This window comes from Felis catus, chromosome C2, assembly GCF_018350175.1.
Source record: "Felis catus isolate Fca126 chromosome C2, F.catus_Fca126_mat1.0, whole genome shotgun sequence".
In the NCBI taxonomy this organism is placed as follows: Eukaryota; Metazoa; Chordata; class Mammalia; order Carnivora; family Felidae; genus Felis; species Felis catus.
Genome location: NC_058376.1, coordinates 18,591,114 through 18,612,966, shown reverse-complemented (window position 1 = coordinate 18,612,966; position 21,853 = coordinate 18,591,114). Strand labels below are relative to the sequence as shown.

The following is a 21,853-nucleotide window of genomic DNA, read 5'->3' as shown; positions in this document are numbered from 1 at the left end:
CCCAGAGGCATCATAAGGGTAAAATGAGAGCAAGCACTTAGCAAGGTAGCTTAGCACCTTGTTAATGCTCAGTAAAAGTTAGCTGGTATTAGCATCATCAACATTGTCGGTTTCTAAGTTGCTAAAAGTATTCCACAAGCCTTTCTCTCTCCCTAGATCCCCCTTTTAAAAAAATATTTAAATGTTTATTTATTTTTGAGAGAGAGCGAGAGAGAGAGAGAGAGAGAGAGAGAGAGAGAGAGAGCGCAAGTGGAAAGGGGCAGAGAGAGAGGAAGACACAGAATTCGAAGCAGGCTGCAGGCTGTAGGCTCCAAGCTGTCAGCACAAAGCCTGACATGGGGCTTGAGCTCACAAAATGTGAGATCCTGACCTGAGCCAAAGTCAGACGCTTAACCGACTGAGCCACCCAGGCGCCCCACTCGAGATCCCCCTTTAAGAACAAGTCATGTGTTCCACGTATCACAACCTCCTTAAGCGCCCAGAGATACATGTTTGAGGGAGCGAGAGACCATTGGACCCTCAAAAGGTATTCATATAATCCCCTTGCGATAAAATATTTCTAATGAAAGATGTATTAAAAATGCCCCCCAAACAAGCCTTCCTCCCTGATTCCCAATCACCAATAAGGTTCTGGTGGAAGGTCTGGGGGGGAATCCTCACCTCTGCTTCCCTCTCCCACTTGCAGATGATGGGATTTGAGACCCTTTAAGCCCAGACTCACTAGCGGCATGAGGCAGCGGGGACGGCCACACAGTTCAATGGAAATATAATGGAAATATACTTCTATGTAATTTTAAATTCCCTGGTAGCCACATTAAAAAGTAAAACAGGTGAAATTCATTTTAATAACATAGCATTTACAATTTAAAAACATACACATGATGTTTAAGTCAGTATATACAAAATATTTCAATATGAAATGGATATGAAATTAATGTGGCATTTTATATCCTTTTTTCATGTAAATCTTTAAAATACAGTATTTATCTTACACTTCCAGAACACATTAGTTTGGACTAGCCACACTGGGAATGCTCAACGGCCACATGTGGCTGGTGGTTACCTTACTGAACAGCATCTAGTGGGGAACTGAGAATCTAGATATAGGGTCAGAGTGACAAAGCATGACTTTTTGAAATGCAAATCTACAGTCCTTCCCCTTCTTTAAAAATAAATAAATAAATACTTCCAATGACTTCCTGCTGTTATGGAGAAAAACCAATTCATTAAGAGGATCACAAGTCAAAGGTTCTGGCCCTTTCGTACTTCTATGGACTAATGTTTGTTTAAACCACCTTAAGTCTCTGGCCTGCACACATCATTTTAGAAGACCTCTGTGGGTAGTGAGGTGAGACAGGCAAATCATACCAGAATTGCGAGACAAACGAGAAACAACCAAGAAGCTTACTTACTCTCCAGTCCCATAGCCACAACAATCTGGGACCCAGAGGTCTGGGACCCAGAAGAACTACCCTGTGGCTTAGCCCTGGAACAAAAAACAGACTAAGACAAGAAGTGAAGCTAGACATTAGTGGGATCGCTAAGTGGTGTGGGAGCGAATAAGGGTTGTTCTCAGGGTCGTGAAAAGTAATTTTTATAGGGTCATCATACAAATGCAAAAGCATGTGATTACTCAGAAGTGGCAGTAACGGAGGAAAACTTCAGACGCAAACTATGACGCGTCATCAATTAGCCATTCAACCGAAAAAGATGATGTGGTCAACATCATTAACGGAGTCTGAGTTCTAGCCTTTAAAAAAAAAAAAATTAATCTAACATTCCGAATGCATAATCTCTATGTGTATCAAGAGAAGTGAAATGATATGAAAAACCTATAAGCATGCACAGAAGTTCCAACTTATCCAACTCATAACTCATTACAAAACTGTACTAGAGCATACTTACTTAACAGCACAGAGGCTCCAGCAGGGAACCCAGAATCTAGATGTAGGGCCAGAGTGATAAAGCAAGAGGATGACTTTTTAAAATGCAAAGAGGAACTCTTTCATAGAATATGAATATTATTTTTCCAAAATGTATATTTTAGAAATGCCACATCCGGGCAAAAGTTAATTTCTTATCAATCCCTATTTAATGAATGTTTTTTTTTAATTAAAAAAAAGTTTTTTAACATTTATTTATTTTTGAGAGAGAGAGAGAGAGAGAGGAGAGGAGGGGCAGAGAGAGAGGGAGACACAGAATCTGAAGCAGGCTCCAGGTTCTGAGCGGTCAGCACAGAGCCCAACGCCAGGCTTGAACTCATGAACCGTGAAATCAAGACCTGAGCCGACTGAGCCACCCAGGTGTCCCTTAATAAATGCTTCTAATAAGAAATATAATAGACTTAAATATTAGTGACTTTTACTTAAATTAGAAGAATTATCCTTTTACAGCATGGTTCATGCTTCTTCAGGATACAAATGACTTGATATGTAATATATTGTGATGATATGGATGCAGTTTTGCTTCTCAAAGCAAAAGAGTTAATATTTAGAGACTGTCCTTCCTTGGAGTGCTACCAAAAAAATTGTGTATGTATGTAAAAAATTACATATTTTAATACAAATATTATTAACAATACACACACACACGTACACATACTTCATTAAATACTCATTTTGGATCCAAAAAGACTAAAGGAAATTTTCTATTACATAAAAGAATACAACAAAGAAAATGTTGCCAGGTTATCTGCTGTTTCTATGAAGGATAAGGAAGTGTTGCCAAGAGGCATAAGACTAATTCCTTTAAATGTTCTTAAAACACAAACAGCCACATAACCTAGAATAGGTAATTGTCTGGAAGCGTGGGATAAAATGTCTTGGACTCCAGTTTTTTAATTTTTTTTTATGTTTATTTATTTTTGAGAGAAAGAAAGAGAGACAGATTGTGAGCGGGGGAGGGGCAGAGAGAGAGGGAGACACAGAATCCGAAGCAGGCTCCAGGCTGTGAACTGTCAGCACAGAGCCCGATGCGGGGCTCAAACCCACGAACTGCGGGATCCTGACCTGAGCCGAAGTCGGACGTTTAACCGACTGAGCCACCCAGGCACCCCGGGACTCCAGTTATTTTAAACTGAATTAATAAGGAAAGAATACCCTATACAATTATAGAAAGTAAACTAGAAAAATTACAAAAAGGATGAAAATCTTTATGAATGCTTCCTGAAAGCACCGTTTTTATAAGAAAAAGAAGGAAAACCATATATCCTTCTTTGTTATAAGGATAAATCAGGAACAATGAAAATGTTTATCAACAGAGGACAAGGGCAACTTTTTAAGTTTCTAAGCTTTAGCAATGTGAATGTTTCACTTTTTCAAGACATAAAATTAATAAGGAGGGAAAAACTAAAATTGAAGATAAACAGAAGTAAAATATACCAAACGGGTAACATAAATAGGGAAAATTAATTCTACCAACTTTTAAATACATTATCTTGGGGCGCCTGGGTGGCTCAGCTGGTTAAGTGACCAGCTCTTGATTTCAGCTCAGGTCATGATCTCATGGTTCATGAGTTGGAGCCCCACATCGGGCTGTGGTGACAGTGTGGAGTCTGCTTGGGATTCTCTGTCTCTCTCTCTCTCTGCCATTCCCTCAAGCTCTCTCTCTTTCATTCTCAAAAATAAATAAATAAACTTAAAAAAAAAAACCACAACATTATCTGTAAATCTGTAAAGTCATAGTGAGATACATTCTAAAGATAAATGGAGTGCCAAGATATCTTAAACTTTACTCGGTTGGTTTATTGATGGTTGTAATATATCATAATTAAAAAATTTTTTTTTAATGTTTACTTATTTTTGAGAGAGAGAGGGAGCGAGTGGGGGAGGGGCAGAGAGAGAGGGAGACACAGAATCAGAAGCAGGCTCCAGGCTCAGAGCTGTCAGCACAGAGCCCGACGTGGGGCTCGAACTCAAAAACCGGGAGATCATGACCTGAGCCGAAGTCGGACACCCAACCGACTGAGCCACCCAGGTGCCCCTGACATCCTAATTTTTTAAAAAAAATTATACATATTATATATGGCAAAGCAAGTAAATATATTAACAGCATAGTGAGGGGCGCCTGGGTGGCTCAGTTGGTTAAGCGCCCAACTCTTGTTTTTAGCTCAGGACATGATCCCAGGGTTCATGTGTTGGAGCCCCACATTGGGCTTTGTGCTGACAACACGGAGCCTGCTTGGGATCCTCTGTCTCCCTCTCTCTCTCTGCTCCTCCCCCACCCGCTCTCTCAGTCTCTTTCTCTCAAAATAAATTAACTTAAAAAAAATAGTATAGTGGATCATTAGGAACCAAGATCGTTACTGCAAGAGACAAAACATAAATATTTAAGAAGTTAAAGTAAAAAAAAAACAAACACCGAACGCGTGTGACCCCACAAGAATCGCTGGCTCTCAGAAGGGACTTACTTCTTGGCAATACTGCAAGATGTCTTCCTTGGTGCCGATGCACGTTTTGGTCCCCGATGGATCAGATTCCCACTTCCCATTCTGCACGTTCATGTGCATGTTCAGCTTGCCACAGAACATGGCAACCTGGGGTTCCGCAAGCAAGCCAGCATTGCCGTCAGTGGGCACCTAAAAAAAGAAGTTTAGGTTAGTTATCCAAATCCACAGCTGCGCGGATGGGGTTGGGGAAGGGTGGTAAAGAGGAACATGGCACAGAGCGGCACCAAAAATAGTTTATTCTCGCTTTCGGAGATTCCTCCAAGCAGGGATTAGCCTTGCCTTCAACGTTCCTTTGAGTGAAGTAGAATGTGTGTTACCTTTATCTCCAGCCACCTACAATATAGTGCTTTTTTCACACTGAAACACAGGAATTAACAAGATGGAGAAGAATGTATTCACTGAAAAGTGTATGCGATTCCCCACAGCAGATTTTGCCGTGCCTCCTGAAAAGGTTCTGAAAATAAAATAAGGTGTTTTTCTGAAATAAATATAATCACCCTGAAGGAAACCATATTCTCCTAATTATCTCCAACGGACTCACACAAAGAACAATGCCAAGTCCCTGCCTGATGACCAGGTCTAAGAATAAGGTTGTACAGTGCCTCCTGGAGCAGACGCCATGGTGTTAGTGTGCTTATTAGCTAGCAAGTGGACATTATGATCGTTTGAACATAAAAACTACTGTAGAATTTGCCATGCACAAATGTGACTGAGTATGTCGGCCATTCCAATGGTTTCCCCCCGAATATTCTCTGGTTACCACTCTCTCAGGTCTTAAGAATAGATTAAGGGTGCTTGAGTCTCATCTCCCCAACTTTGCTATGGAAGGATGCAGACTCTCCGAGACTGTCAGAGTATCTGCTGTGTAGTAAGCTCTTAGTAGGTCTTGGCCATTACCACTGGAGGCAATATACCATTTGCCCAAAATAAAGGAAAAGGTTGCCCTTCTGTATTTCCAAAGCCTTCTGTGCACAGGTATTACCTTCACATAAACATTAAAAAAATTTTTTTCATATAAATATTTTAAAAAGGGAAAATGGACGTTCTGAAACTCCAAGAAGAGAGATAACAGCGAGGGATAAAAAAATAAATAAATCCACAGGAGTAAAAGCGTTATTTGAAACCAGGGAATCAAAAGACACATTAAGCAAAGTAATTCCTCCTTTGCTAAAGCCAGCTGCTGAGGAAGCGTGTGAGACCCGTGTCGAGAAGAGTTAACTGCCACCAGAAGCCATTCATGCAGCCAAGGACTGGAGGATTCTATAATAAAGCGTATCATTTCTAAAAATTGGTCACAGGAGGGAATAAAAAACAAAATACTAAAATTGCACTGAGAGATTTCAGTTAAGAAATAGCTTCTTGACATTTCTTCCCACAGAAATGTAAAAATAGACCAAACATCTGTCCGTTCTAGTCATCTTCATATATATTTTGTCCAACCGCAGCAGAAGATCTGTTGTTTAAAAAAGAAAAAAAACAATCTTGCACTGAACCCAGCTGAGACCCATCACAGACCTGAGTGCAAGAGCTCCTGGCAGAATCTCTAGAATCATATTTCAGGTAACATTTTCTCCATGTCTAATTGTACGCTGTAAGGCATACCAAACAGAATTTGGCCTCGGCGTTGCCAGATGGAACAAAACAGCAGCTGAGGCCACGGCATCGGGTCATCGACAAGAAGAGCTGGGCCCCTTGCACACCTCCCATAATTTCCAAGCCGGAACCTGGGAGGCTCTTTCTCCCACAGATGCAAACAGCAGTCTAAGGAGAATGCTCCACAAACTTAAGTTTCACAGCTTTCCTGAGGGCATAGGAGGAAGTTCAAAACCTTGATTCTGAAAATCGGAATACAAATTTTGCCAATTTTATTGAAGTAAGGAGGAAGATAATGACACTGCAAGAAAGGCAAACAATAATCAGGCACCTATAGGTAAGGCCCTGTATTAGAGACTATGAAGGTTATAAAGATATTTTTAAGATATAAAATTTACTTATTCGTACGTAAAATATAAGCCTCGCCTTCAGGGCATGTACAATCTAGTAATGAAATCACCACTGGATTCCCCATGATACTTTACTCTGCTCCAACTCATTCCTTGTCCCCAAGATCTCCAGTCTGAGCAGAATCTTGGTAACTTATCTCTAACTGAACAGAGAGACTATTGATCCCCCAGCACAGTTCGTAATTATTTTATTGAATTTCCCCCTTGCTGGCTCAAAATTTCTCTGTACCTCAGACTCTCCACAATCTGTTCACTACAGGCTTCTACATCCTCGCCAGTAAAAGTGCCCTTCATTCTGTACCTTCTCCTCAAGAACACTTCAGGGCCACTTTCTCTCCCTGTGGCAGCCGGCCTCCAACAAGGCCCCCAAGGATCCCTGCCTCCTGGTGTTCAAGCTCGTCAGTGCTATCCCCTAATGCGTAGAAGTCTGTCTGTGCAACAAATAGAATATGGCAAAAAATAATATGTGACTTCCAAGGAAAGGTCAAAAAAGGCACCCCGGCGTCTTTCTTGCTCTCTGGGATCCCTTGCGTTGGGAGAAGGTCAGCTGCCATGTTGGGCTGACATTCAGGCAGCTCTACGGAGCTGAGATGTGGAACCAAGGCCTCCGTGTCAACAGCCTACAGCCACATCAAGCCTTCATGACTGCAGTCCTGGCTGGCATGACTGAAACCTGGAGCCAGAACCACCCAGAAGACACTCCCAAATTCCTGACCCACAGAAACTGAGAGACTGAATGTTTGTTTTGTTTGTTTTTTTTTTAAATCATTAAGTTTGGGGTAACCTGCTACACAGCAGCAGATACCTAACAAGCTCTTTCTTTTCCAGCCCCACGAGGCATCCACAAATAGCCTTTGATCTCCTCTACTGAAAAAAGCAAACAACAGACAAAACAAAACAAAACAAAACAAAAAAAACCCCACAAAACTTCCTCCATTCTCTTATCCTCCAGAGCAGAGGGTGAATAAAATTTCTTCTGCTGGGGGCCAGATAGTAAATATCTTACGTTTTGTGAGCCAGTCTCTGCTGTGACGACTCAACCCTCGGACAACACGCAAATGGGTGTGGCTGTTTTACAACAAAACTGCATTTACAAAGCAGGCAGTCCGCCAGATTCGGCCAATGGGCCGTCATTTCCCTGTCCCTTCTCTAGAAGAACTATCTTCCTCCCATTTCTTCCAACAAATTATATGAGCTGGTGATTTCAACACTCACTGACACCACCTTCTCGCCTGCCCCGTAGACCCCCTGCTGTCTGCTTTACATCCCACCCATCAACTCAGACTGCCTTCTCAAAGGTTGCATAGGACCTCTGCAGAAACCAGATAGGCTTTTTCTTCAGTACCTGTTGCTTTTCAACTTCTTTGCCATTGACGAATTCTTCCTTGTGAGTCTTTTCCCTCGGACTCTGTTGGAATGATCAGAGGTCTCCTTACCCCTTTGATTATCCCATTACTAACTCACAAGCCTGCAATTCCATAGCAGAAGACATTCCTAAAGACAGGGGGGCGTCGCTTCTCTTCTACCTTCCTTACAAAAGTCTTGATGATCTCTTCGAACCCCTCCTGCAGAGAGGCGACTCCAATGCAACCACAACAGTTGTAAAGGACAGCAATTAACATTTCTTTATGAGGACCCAACACGTGCTAGGCACTGAACTAGTTCTGGGAACAAAGCCGTAAATCAGGCCAAGTCCTTGCCTTGACAACAGGGTGACCACCCACCCCAGTTGGCCTGGGACTGTGGGGTTTCCAGGATGCAAGACTTTTAAGTGCTGAAACTGGGAAAGTCCCTGGCAGGCTGAGACAACGTCATCCTACGGGACAAACACATTGAGTAGGTGTGTTTCCTTTGTTCCTACCTTGACTTCTTTTTTATTTCTTCCATTCTGCACTTTGTCATCCTTCCCTCTTTCTGACTTTATAGTTATTTTGAGGCCGTTGGCGTGTGTGTTTGCACAAGCCCACTACCAAATGGTGGTAGTCTTTCTCACATCTCAAATGAATGGATTATGGCTCTATCATATTACTGGAAAACATTTTTAATTGCCTTATGATCTCTTTCATTGAACAACGGCAGTTAAGGCCAGAAGATACATGTTTCAGTTCCTTTTGGATTTTCCATTAGATGAGATCTAATCTTTTTTTTTTTTATATGCATTTATTTATTTTGAGAGAGAGAAAGAACAAGCAGGGGAGGAGCAGAGAGAGGGAGACAGAGGATCTGAAGAAGGTTCTATACTGACAGCAGAGAGCCCAATGTGGGGCTTGAACTCACAAACCATGAGATCATGACCTGAGCCAAAGTCGGATGCTTAACTGACTGAGCCACCCACATGCCCCCAGATGAGATCTAATCTTAACTTTAAAAAATAACTATGGTGAGTCATGACCATTAACATGCTCCATTTGCTGACAGTGGACATTGTTTAATAGTTCAAACTTTGATTCCTCAATAATTAGGGCAAATTATTATACTAGAAATTACAAAATTGGCGGTATGTACACATCTGTTACATCTGACATTACAAGAGGCCCTTCACAAATTAATACTCAATTCACAGAAACACGTTTCTCGGGCAAAAATTCTCTCCCAAAGCAATACCAGCTGTGTACGAGATCACAGCAATTAGCTGGGAAATGCAAACAGAACAAGAAGCTTTTCTCTTCTTATTGAAGCCCACCTGCAAAGAATTCCATGTTTTAAGTAACATTTTCCTGGCTCTGTTAATTAAAAGAAGAATGACCCATAAGGATCCTCACCTGCATCAAATAACGGATTTAAGAAACAAAGCCCGGCTGCCAAAAGCAGTCCCCTCTCTGGCATCCAGCCAGAGGGAAACCATCGCCAGCCAAGATGGTCACACAGGAGAGAATACTGAGCCATCATCTAAGGGCCTGACAGTTTTACTCAAATCCCTTTTTCTGAATGAAGCCTTAAAAAGTGGCTTATTAAATTATACACAACGTCCAATTCAGGACCTGTTAACATGGGCAGTCTTAAAACTGAAATCATCTGGTCCTAGAGGAAGTCATTTGCTGCCAGTGAAAATGCATATTCTGTCAAAGTCATCCTAAAAATAAATATTCCTCCTTTTGGGGTGCCTGGGTGGTTTAGTCGGTGAAGTGTCCAATGCTTGGTTTTGGCTCAAGTCATGATCTCAAGGTTTGTGGGTGCAAGCCCCATGTCGGGCTCTGCACTGATGTGCAGAGCCTGCTTGGGGTTCTCTCTCTCTCTCCTTCCCCCTCTCTCTCTGCCCCTCCCCTGCATGTGCACACACTCTCTCTCAAAGTAAATAAACAATTAATTAAAAAAAAAAACTTTACTCCTTTAAACAGAAAAGAAATATAAAATTCTAGTAGATGGGAAATACAGCCACTTAAATAATGATTATATTTTAATTTTGTTTTCATTTGAACACTAAGGTAACTTAAGGTTACTTTGTGGAAATCCAAGGTAACACCTACAAGACTGGAACCCTGGCATAATTGGCCATTCGTGGTGCACGCATTTCTGAGAGACTGAAAATGAAGATAATTCTTGTAAATGGAATGACTTTCCACTGACATCATAAGACCAGAGACGCTTTCCCATGGGAAAACAGTGTTCAGTGACAATGAACAAAATAACCGGCTAAAACAAAGGTGCATCCACACGCTGCCTCAAAAGCAACAGCCTGTCTGTTACAGAATGTCTGAACGACCTAAAAATGCTGTAAATCTTTTAAAAACAATCCTTGGCTACCAGAAAAATATTGTAGGGCCTTAATATATAGGATACTGAAGTGAAAATGGACTTTCAAAGCAAGTTAGCTTGAAAAGGGGTTTAAAAGGGCTTACGGGGAAATTAAACAGAAAGAAACATATTTACCTAGTTTAGCCCATCGGTGGAGGTGAACCTGGAAACCTACACCAAGAACTGATGCACTTTGCAAGGGCAAAGCCAGCTTCTCCAACAAGGTCCCCTGCAGTCTTTCACACTGGGTGTTCCCTTTCCCAAAAAAGTTTCTCTCTTTATTATCATCAAGGAGATCAAAATTCCTTATAGAGCTGGCTTGGCAGACATGCTCCCACGCAGTCCTGACTAAAAGGGAAAGGGAACAAGGAACGCTCTGTTTTGCTGGTTGAAAAGTCCCACTTGGCAAGAAGAGGGCAGGGATCCATAGCTTAGTTGCATCCGTGGATTTATGTAATTTTAGGGGTTGTGGCTAATGAAAACCATCTGGTTTCTGCATTTAAACGGACTTCTCACTGGTCTGAATGGCCAGCCTCATACCGTCCTATTTAATCAGCTCACGATTTCCCCCGGGGCCCCGGACTCTTGTACAGTATCTTTTTAAAAGCACACAGCGATACCATTTCTCTCACATGCAAGGTTTCCTCACGTAAACACAGTTTTCCCTTAACCTGGGCATAACTCAGTTATACCCCACAAAATTACTTTAAGTTTACTTTTAAAACATTCAGATTTTTCCATGTTCAATGTAATTATAACTGTTCCCTAGAATCACAATGGAGGGGATGTGAGAGTGAACCCCTTTCAAGGGAAATGCAGTACGTTTACACTTAACATAAACAAATTCGCATTCTCCAAAGGAAAAGACTATTCCCTTGAAATGCCCCCCCCCCCCAAAATCATAAGCAGAACCATAACATCCGCAATTGCCCATTTTGTGTCTAAAAGAGGGCAACGGGACATTGAAATTAAGATTCCTAGAACTCAAGAATCTGTAAAATCACCCATTCCAATTCTAAAGAGAAGGAAAAGGCTCTGATAAGGATTCATCTAAGGCCACAGTGTCGCGAAGACCAAAGGGTGGGGGTTGGGCCGACTCCATCAAGGTTTTGTTTACATGACCAGGATGATTCTCAAATTAAAACAGAAAATTGAAATCTTCCTAGCTTTTGCCCCCTGTGTGTGGGTGCATGTATTTGCCGGGGGAAAGAATGGAGAGGCCAGTCAACGCATACGGAAAAACGAAATGTGATTATAGAAACTGTACACAGTTTTGATCTACCTGTGTGGAGAGCAGACGAATTCATTACACCCACCGTCTGCTGCACAATTATTTCAGATCTCCAGTTTCAGGCCAACAATGATTCGCCGCAAGACAGAAAAGATTCTTTCTGAGAACTAATCTGCAGATTTCGCTCCTTGAAATTTGACTTTTTTTTTTTTTTTTTTTAAGTAGGCTTCAGGCCCAGCTCAGAGCCCAACACAGGGCTTATTAAACTCATGACCCTGATATAAGACCTGAGCTGAGATCAAGAGTCAGACGCTTAAAAGACGGAGCCACCCAGGCACCCCAAAATCTGACATTCTTTTTGGAACACTGTTGACCTGGCTTCAAATGACAAGTTATCCCTCTTTGATGAGTACATCGTCTCTGTTGATATGGATAAAGTTAGTTCTTACCCACACAATGGAGACCACCCCAGTGGCTGGGGCCCACAGAACAAATCTAAACCTAAATCAGCCGGCACTTAAGGGAAAACACCTGTCCGGGAATTTTAGCGTATACCATTCACAATGTGCCAACTAAGCTTTAGCTAGTTTACTTTACCTTCGAAAAGAGGACCCGCTAGCCTTATAAGGAAATTTCCCACTTCGGCCAATTATGCCTGTTTCCGGATTGCCTCTTCTAAAGCTCTTTAAAACTCTTTCTTTCCCCAAATCCCTGGGAACACAGTGCTCCCCCAATTCATGGGCTCTTTTCTTTTGAAGGACATCAAACTCATAACCTAAAATGTTTTAGTTGTGTCATTCGACAATATCAAGCTTTTCTCTCTGCCCAAAAGACGGATATTCTAAACCAGGCCCCAAGCCCCTTCCATTTCATAGCAAGTCCAGTAAATAATTCTTGCTGCTTGTGGCCAGTATCAGGAGCTCTCTCAACAGAAACCTTTGTTATTCAGTACCCACGAAATTAAATTATCAACATTTAAAGCATGAATTTTAGGTAGGCCCAAGAAAGAGCGATGTCCATTGTCTAGAACAGCTATAATACTGGAATTAAAAAAAAAGTAGCGCTTCATAGATGGCAATCAAACTATATGCCTAAAACATAACTATCTAATTAATGCCCATTTAGTCCTAAACAGTAAATGTTTTATATTTGATATGTAGTATATTTAGACTGCATGCTTATATATACCATATAGATCATATATACTATGCCCTATATTTGTCTAATGTACTTACATTGGTAATAGTAAAAAAAATTTTTTTAATTTTTTTTTAAATGTTTTTATTTATTTTTGAGACACAGAGAGACAGAGCATGAGCAGGGGAGGGTCACAGAGAGAGGGAGACACAGAATCTGAAGCAGGCTCCAGGCTCTGAGCTGTCAGCACAGAGCCCGATGCGGGGCTTAAACCCACGGACTGTGACATCATGACCTGAGCTGAAGTCGGACGCTTAACTGACTGAGCCACCCAGGCGCCCCTCAAAAATTCTTTTTAAGGTCATTTTGATGTAGAAATCGTTTATCCCTTTAATTCAGTCTTTCCTTGTAAGTTTCACTGGTATGTTTTGTATAGTCGCCCAACAAAAAACACACAGTTATCACATCTTTATACTATTTTCACTCAGCATTGCTGTCTTATCAGCCTTGACCTTGTGAACCGGGAGATAGGAAAAGGGGAAGGGGCAAAAATCAAAGCATCTACTTAGGACTTTCCTTTCATGATCTCATTTGACTGAGAAAAACCGAGATAGTCCCTTTCACATCTGCTTAAATAATCAGCAAAGCTCAAAACCTGCCTAGGAGTCTAACCAAGTCTGTTACTCTACAGCCTATGCTTGCTTTTCTTCATACTAAGCCAGCTGGCATCCCCTCTACTAGTTCTCAAAGCCTTTTTTATTTTTAAATCTTGAATATTATTTTCAAACAACTTTTTCCCACGATGGCAGTAATATTTTGTGGTTCTTTGTTACCGGCTTTTTACAATATTATTCTTCCAGGAAGTAAAAGGGGGGAGCAAATCCACAGTGTAAGTGTTTAATCTGCATTTCTTAAATTTAAATTACTAGAACCTAGCGTAATGTTTGGAATCTCCCTTGAAATGCAAATGAAAACTTCCTCCTAAATTTGTTCTTTCCTTCAGTCGGAAGCAGCCAACTGAATCTACAAAGCAGGGGCCCAGAATCCCCAACATTCCAACTGTTAACGTATGCGCATCCATCCTACCTTACTTCACCTATATTTTCAGGGATATATGCATATCCCTGTATATAAACATACTATCCAGCTAGCTAGGGATAGCAGTAAACACGCATGCACACACACGTGGTTTACCGATGGAGATCAATTAAAGGAAATTTCAAATGACAGTGCTTCGTTAAATTCTCATTCTAGAGTTAATGCATTTAAGTCCTGTTGCTAACCAGCTGGAAGACCTTGAAACTGGGCTTCTCATAGATGCTGGGTTGAATGACATTCATTGTGAAGAAATTTGATGGTAACAAATTCCAGTATAATTTCTACTAGTTCTGACAGCTAGGGCACATGAGCGTTCAGTACATAATGCAACACAGAACATTTAAATTCTATTACTCCTCTCCATTGTATTAAAAAAAATGTTTTTTAATGTTTTACTTATTTTTGAGACAGAGAGTGGGGGAGGGGCAGAGAGAGGAGACACAGAATCAGAAGCAGGCTCCAGGCTCTGAACCGTCAGCACAGATCTTGACTCGGGGCTTGAACTCATGAACCTCGATATGTCGGATGCTTAACTGACTGAGCCACCTGGGTGCCCCGGTTTTGTTTTGTTTTTTAATTTTTTTAATGTTCATTTCTTTTTGAGAGAGAGAGAGAGTACGCCTCTCCATTTTTGACACAAGAACAATTCTATACATGTTCAATTTCCTAAGTTTTACTATTTTCTACCAAATCTGTCCAAACTCAGCCAAGATCAGTGGACCCATAGGCCTGAGCTACATTAAAACGGTTATTATTTTAAGCCACTGAATTTTGGGGTGGGTTGTGGCTTTGCACCATTATTGTTGCAACAGAAACTAATACAGGCATGTATTTGATAGGAATACTAAAATACTAAGTAATAGAATCAGGGCTCAAAATTATTTCAGAAGGTAGAAACTTTTTCAAACTGAATTTTTTAAGTATATACAATATCCTGTATTTTGCTTGAAATAATTCTTTGAAGTAAGTGCAGGACAGGAAAGGCACAGCTGGGGAGCAGTTCTGCAAGAAAAACTTCCAAAGGTTTTAAGACATGAAAATGAAAGGGGGGGGGGTTGCGGGGGAACAAGCTAACTCACTTTTTTTTATGTTTTACAAATACAAGGCTCCGGATGATCGTGGCAAGTCTTGCTGTGCCAATTCACATCTACAAGGACGTATTCACATTTTTAGACAAACATTAAAAAAAATTTTTTAAAAAGATTCCTCCAGAGGGTGTGCAATTGAATAAAGGACACCTCATTTAAAACTGAGTCGGAAGGCCAGAAAGGAGAGGTCTAACTAACACACGATGGATAGTCTTCAATTGCAGACGGACAGGAAGAGAGGAACCTCGCATGCCCAACAGGAAAAAGCTTACTTTGCTACCCCCAGCAGGAGGAGGAATTTCTCCTTGCCTAGCAACAAGCGCAGCCAATAAGAAAATTCCCCAGCTCAGCCACTGAGAAACCATCACCACTCGGAACTCTTGCTTTCCTTCGAAGGACTTTTACTCAAAGCAGCCCCTCCCAACTTCCCCCTTTTCTCTATATGAAGTAACAGTTCCCGTCCTTTGATCTCCTTTGGTTTGCCACAGCTTGTGTGTCCCAAGATGCAATTCCTCTGCTATTCCCAAATGAACCCATTTTGCTGGTTTAGTTTTAAGGTTGACAAGGGAAACAAAATTTTATTCGGGAATTTTATTTTCTTTTGTAATTTTTAAAATATTTTTCTGAGAGAGAGAGAGAGAGAGAGAGCGCGCGCGCACAGGAGAGGAGCAGAGAGCAAGGGAGAGAGAATCCCAAACAGTCTCTGAGCTGTCAGTGCAGAACCTTACAGGAGCTTGAACTCACAAACCACGAGATCATGACCTGAGCCGAAACCAAGAGTCAGATGCTTAACCCACTGAGCCACCCAGGTGCCCCAATCAGACAACTTTTTTTTAATTTATTTTTTTTAATGTGTATTTATATTGGAGAGAGAGAGGAGAGGGAGAGAGAACACGTGAGCAGGGAAGGGGCAGAGAGAGAGAGACAGAGACAGAATCTGAAGCAGGCTCTAAGCTCTGAGCTGTCAGCACAGAGCCCGACACAGGGCTCGAACTCATGACCTGTGAGATCATGACCTGAGACGAAGCTGGCTGCTCAACCGACCGAGCCATCCAGGCGCCCCCCAGTCAGGCAACTTTAGAGAAAATAAGAAAAAATAAACCTGGAAGCCAACATCTGAAGGAACATCACAAGGACAAGTCTATTAATATGACAACAGTGATGGAGAGTGGCTGAGAAGGGACATCAAGCAGACGGCGAGCACCTCATCAAGGAGCCACTCAGGTGGACGGAAAACCATCTGTCAGAGTTTCAGAGGAGGCTGCTCCATGGGGTGGGAAGGTGGAAGAGGTCAGAAGTTTTCAGAAGGTTAAAGCAGTAGGATCTTGTGCTCAAACAAAATTCTGTGTGAACCCCTCGTAGCTGGGCACCTCCCCCTCTAAATCTGGATTTCAGCTTCACACAGCTTGTGGAACACTGGTCTCTCTCCAGATTTGCTTTTCTGCTGTCTTTCCTGTTGTTAGCCTATGGGCCTTACTACCCTGTACCCTCGAACACCTTTGCTCCCTTCTGGTACCACATACTTAACACAGGTCTCAAGAAAATGACTATACTGTTGAGTACCCTGAACCGGTTAAGGGTGAACACCAGCTGTTTGAATGGAAGATACTCAATTTTTCATTTGATTTCACTGTAATTGATGTAAATTAAAAAATTTTCAAGCCCAATGAGTCCTATTATTGAGAAACTTCTAAGGATGTTTACAACTTGAATAAGCAAATCCACTTTTTGAGTGTAAATTTTATCAACTCTTCCCAAAACTTTTCGAGGTAAATTTAGCGTTCCAGTGGAGACTGTGGTGACTTAGTATGGAAGATTATGTTGTAAACTGCTTCATTAATAATTTTTACATGCCAGATGATAATCACTGGGTCAAATAAAAGAATATTACTAAAATTAATTCCAGGGCGCCTGGGTGGCTCAGTCGGTTGAGCGTCTGACTTCAGCTCAGGTCATGATCTCACGGTCTGTGGGTTCTAGCCCCGCGTCTGGCTCTGTGCTGACAGCTCAGGGCCTGGAGTCTGCTTCAGATTCTGTGACTCCCTCTCTCTGCCCCTGCCCTGCTCACACTGGCTCTCTCTCTCTCTCTCTCTCTCAAAAATAAAAAAATAAACATTAAAAAAAATTTTTTTAAATTAATTCCAATAGTTTCTTTACTTTCTTAAAATGTGGCTCCTAGAATTACATATGTGATCACGTTCTATTTTTGAAAAAGAGAGTGCAAGTAGTGGAGGGGCGGAGAGAAAGGGACAGAGAGCATCCCAAGCAGGCTCCGTGCCCAGCACAGAGGCCAATACAGAGCTAGATCTCACAATCATGAAATCACGACCTGAGCCGAAATCAAGAGTCCGACGCTTAACCAACTGAGCCACCCAGGCGCCCCACAGTTACATTTCTATTGGACAGTGCCACCCTAACCATGTCAGGCACAAGCCAATGCAGAATTGAAAAAAAAAAAAAAACAAAACTGTAATGAAATATTCATGTCAACATGCTACCCATTTTCTTTAATTAATCTTACTGCACTCCTATCACTTCCTCTCAGTCTTTTTTATCAAGTCTTGGAAAGCGAGGACTTCAATTAGTTCCGTTGGCCCAGACCAGCACATTTATATCCAGGAACCTGATGAATATTTGATATGAGATAGGGATGAGATAAAACAATGGCTTAGCTGTGGCGTACGAGCCATATTCTCTTTGCTTTATCTCCTAGAGCTAAAAACTAAGGCGTAAATAAGATGCTCTACATACATGCAGCGAAGCTTTTAAGAAGATAGCAATCGATTGCTGCTATCTTTAAATCTGATTTTGTGGGCTTCTAAATCTTTTCTTTCTTTTTCTTTGTATCTCTGTAAATGACACTTTGTTTAAGGACAGATTTTTTTTTAATTAAATGTATTTGGTTTTCACTCAATAGGTTTTTAAAGGGAAGTATTTTAATGAAAACAGTCTAAGGCTATTGAATAGACAAGGCTGCTGGCTCACATTTCACGTGTGGCTGTGTGCATGCAAAATCGTGTTCTAATGACACTTCTCCCGGCAAAGAACATGCAAATTTCATCACCAAACACGAAGATCACACCCCACCGAGCAGTATGAACACAAGCAGTTGTGGATACTTGCCACGCAGAGCCTGGAGCAGCCCCCTCAAGAAGGCAGAGGTGTGTAAGAAAAACGAGGACGCATGGAGTTTGGGAACATGGAAACAAGCACTTACGTCGCTCGATACCTCACACTGAGATCATACCAGATTTCTCCCACATGGCACCAAACAAGTCCTGACGTTAAAGCCTCCGTATCGCCTGGGTTTAGTGCACACAGACAAGTAAAGTAGAATACTTATGAGTTCTAGATATAATTTATCACGTTACCTGGGAATATACTATCCCCACATAATCTGCAAGCTAAATAGTCAGGACTATTCCTGGGGGTCATTTCTCTCTTTGATATGGGACTCTGGATGTTGACGTGGTATTTGTGATACCTCACTCATCATCCGGCAGAAGCACTTATCTGTAGCTTTTGTCCAATACCGTATTCATCACTGTCTAACGATACAGCTCTGAAGTGGACTTTATTGATAGCACTTTATCTGTAGCGCTGCAATGGATATTCTGAGGCACAGGGCTCAGGCTAACTTGCTTAAGGTACAAGTGAGTGCAAGTGTAAAAACCGTTTACTTCTTTTCTCTTTTTCCTTTTTCTGCTGCATTATTGACCCACTCGTCGGTCGTGTTTGGCATAGAAGAAACAGTCCCAAGGGATCATTAGATGGGGAGAAAAGAACAGGAAGTTTCTGAACAAACTGTAGCTGGCGGGAAAAAAATGGAAAACGAGCTTCCAGAACAGGTTGTGGATTTATAAACGGAGCCAGTTTATCAATTAATTAGAACATGTACAGGAGGGCCATGCCCACAGGGCTGCATCTTAGGGTCATCCATTCGACCGACCACGGAGGGGGGGAGGCGGAGGGGTGGGGAGGAATGGGCATATTCCTTTACCCTTTGTCAGCCCAGAAATACATCCCTATTTTCCTTCACAGTCTCTATCACGTGTCAGGCTTCAGGTGACTGTGAACCCCATGTAGGCAGAGAGACAAACGGAGCTAAAACAGGTAGAGGTGGTGAATGGGATCTTTGGTCTTGGGCTGTTCTTAGGGAAAGAGCCAGTATACACGCATCTTGTCCTGGTACATTCCAGACTACCCACCTCCTTTAATAGCTCTATAATTCCTAGTACTAAAATGGTACAAAACTACTTACAAGGTTGCAGCTCCTCCTTACAAAAATGCTCACTTCGTAGGTAAGATATAATACTGTCCTTCAAATTACATTACACTCTCAGAACAGCTCTCAGGGGGATAAGGGGTGCACACATCAACCCCAGAGCCTCGCTAACCTCTCCAGGAAGTCATTTCCACCTGATTTCCTACTAGCCTGAGGTGGAGTGTTCAGAACACTCTCCAGTCCGTTGGCCTGCTGTCATATAAGTGCCAAATTTAAGGGACTTGTATGTGTTAGCAGGGGTCCATGAGCTCGTGTCCTAGAAAATGGTACCTACTGGCCATCACCATTAGTAGACTGTTTTCAATTAACAAGGAAGCTCTTAAGTGGGAGAATGATAAATAACTAATTATAGGCAAAGTGTTTTGAAACAGCTTTAAAGCAAATCATGTTCAGAGGAGATCAGGCACACAGGAAGAGAAAGAAGAGGGAATAAAAGAATTTGCTCTGTGAAAGCTGAGACCAAGGAATTCAGATATTTATCATTTACTTCTGTTCATACCTCTTCATACATATACACATTCACACATACTTTCATGTTTACCCATAGATAAGAAGCCACCTACAGTCTGCTGGACCAAGAAAGATTAGAAATAAGCATGTTATATGGGGTAAGAATTTGAATATCTTTATGTCAAGTGGCATCAGGGAATTCATGATCTTTAAACTTAATGCTGTTTTTAGAATATTTATCGAACTGTTTCAGAATGAGAACATGAAGTACCTTATTTTTAACATGCAGAGAAGATATTTACATTACGCCCTTTGGTTTATTTCCTTCCAAAGTTGCATAATATTTACTTATCGTCTACCTTCCCGGTCCGCTTAAAAGCCTCATGCTATTTATTGTGTTTTTATTACTAGGACTTTCGGTATAGGAGAAAACCGCTTTGCAAAATGTAATAGAAAGTCGGAGAGAGTATTAAGTTGATGTGAAGACGCTACGATAACATTCAAACAGCATTCCTACTCATTGTTCAAACTGTAGTCTGTGAACTCACCGCTTTTAGTGTAAGCCAAGATTGTTTCTTTTCCTCCAGGGTTGTAACACTGAAGAGTACTCAAGGTTTAAGTTTCAGGCTATTTGCTTGATAAGCAGAGGCAGATTATCCTTCTTAAATAAGGCACCAAGGCAATTCTCAAAGAAGCTTTCCCTTTCTGGAGCTCAAGATTCACAATGAGAATTGTTCAAATTGCCTTTCCTATCAGAATAAAGAACATTATGAACTACAATACCAGGAGAAAATCATTCTGAAGGGAGGTCAAGTGAAGACTCTGTTTCTATTTTCTTGGCTATGTTAAAAAACATGTTGCAGAAACAATAGAAGGCCAGGACCAAAAGAATATATATATATGTGTGTGTGTGTGTAGATATACGTATATATATCTATCTACACACACACACACACACACACACACACACACACACACACACACACACACACACACATATATGTATTTGGAGCCTTTTCCATTTACTTACAATGTCAATTTCAGTGCCAAAACATCTAAATGGTGCTATTACTACGAGGATGCAGTTGATGGTACCCCCTGTAAGTATTCACCTAAGTTTTATCTGTCAGAGCAGAAGAGAATGTGTACATGCTTCAAGCGTGTGCACAAGGATTCCCAAGTCTTTTTTTTTTTTCAATGTAAACGCAAACAAGATGAGTTACAGATCTTCCCTGACTTACAGTGGGGTTACAACCCCATAAACCCATTGTAAATTCAAAACATCTCACGTTGAAAGTGCATTTAATACACCTAACCTACTGAACATCATAACTTAGTCTATTCTCCCTTAAACATGCTGACACTTACACTGGCCCACAGTTGGGCAAAAGTGCCTAACACAGGCCTATTTCATACTAAAGTGTTGACTACCTCACATGCAATTTCTTAAACACGGTACTGAAAGCGAAAACCAGAATGGTTGTCATTGTATCGGCTGTTTACTCTCGCGATTGCCCCGTTTACCCTGGGAGCTGTGGCTGGCTGCTGCCACCAGGATCACGAGAGAGGATTGTACCACAGACTGCCAACCCGGGAAAAGATCCAAATTCAAAAGTACAGTTTACACTGAAAGCGTATTGCTTTTGTTTCACGTTATCCTGAAACTACAAAGTCTTACGTTGAATCATCGGTACCTCACTGTCCACCTGAGACCCCCTTGCCTCTCTCTCCCCCCACACACAAACACTGAATAAACAAGTATGGAAAGCATTAGGGAATGCCTGGCATGAAAAACACGAACAGTGATAACCAGCGTGTAGAATCCATCATCATTGACAAAGGCATAGAACAATACAAAATACATTCCAACTTAGACACCCAGGAGATTCTTTTTACTGTGGCACCAGGAGAGTCATTTCCTAACGCGGAAAAAAGAAAATACAGCACCCACACGCCTGTCTTTACCAACTCCCAGGTACCAGCCACAGCCTGACTTGTTTGAGGACCTCCGGTTCCTCTAAGAAAAAAAACAGCAGGGTGCAAAAAGCAGGGTGGCTTGTGATCCTTATGGCTCAGTAACCTTCCATGTTAATTTCCTGACTCTTCGGTAACCGATTCCTGAGAGGAGTATCATTCTACAATTCAGGCAGCATTTAAAAAAAAAAAAAAATCAGATTATCGCACTAGACTCCAAGATTTGCACAAACGGTGTGGGCGGCCAGACTCCTTTCATAAAGCATCCCATCAACTATTTAAAACATTCCTGCAGCGGAAGGCCCTTAGCGGCATGAAACGGATTCTCAGAGATTGCGACGTAACCGGACACCTAAAGTGAAGGCTAGTGTAAAAAAATACACCTGAAAATATTACAAGGAGGAG

General features: G+C 41.5%; 1 protein-coding gene across 7 annotated transcripts in view; it reads right to left on the bottom strand.

Annotated features, from left to right (window-relative positions):
* The window catches only part of APP (amyloid beta precursor protein), a 277,992-nt gene that overhangs the window by 210,840 nt on the left and 45,299 nt on the right, over positions 1-21,853 (bottom strand). For all 7 annotated transcript variants that reach the window (XM_023238836.2, XM_023238837.2, XM_023238838.2 and 4 more), the window contains exon 2: positions 4,409-4,576. In XM_023238836.2, coding sequence (XP_023094604.1) covers positions 4,409-4,576 — 168 coding nt within the window. The remainder of the gene's footprint in view (positions 1-4,408; positions 4,577-21,853) is intronic.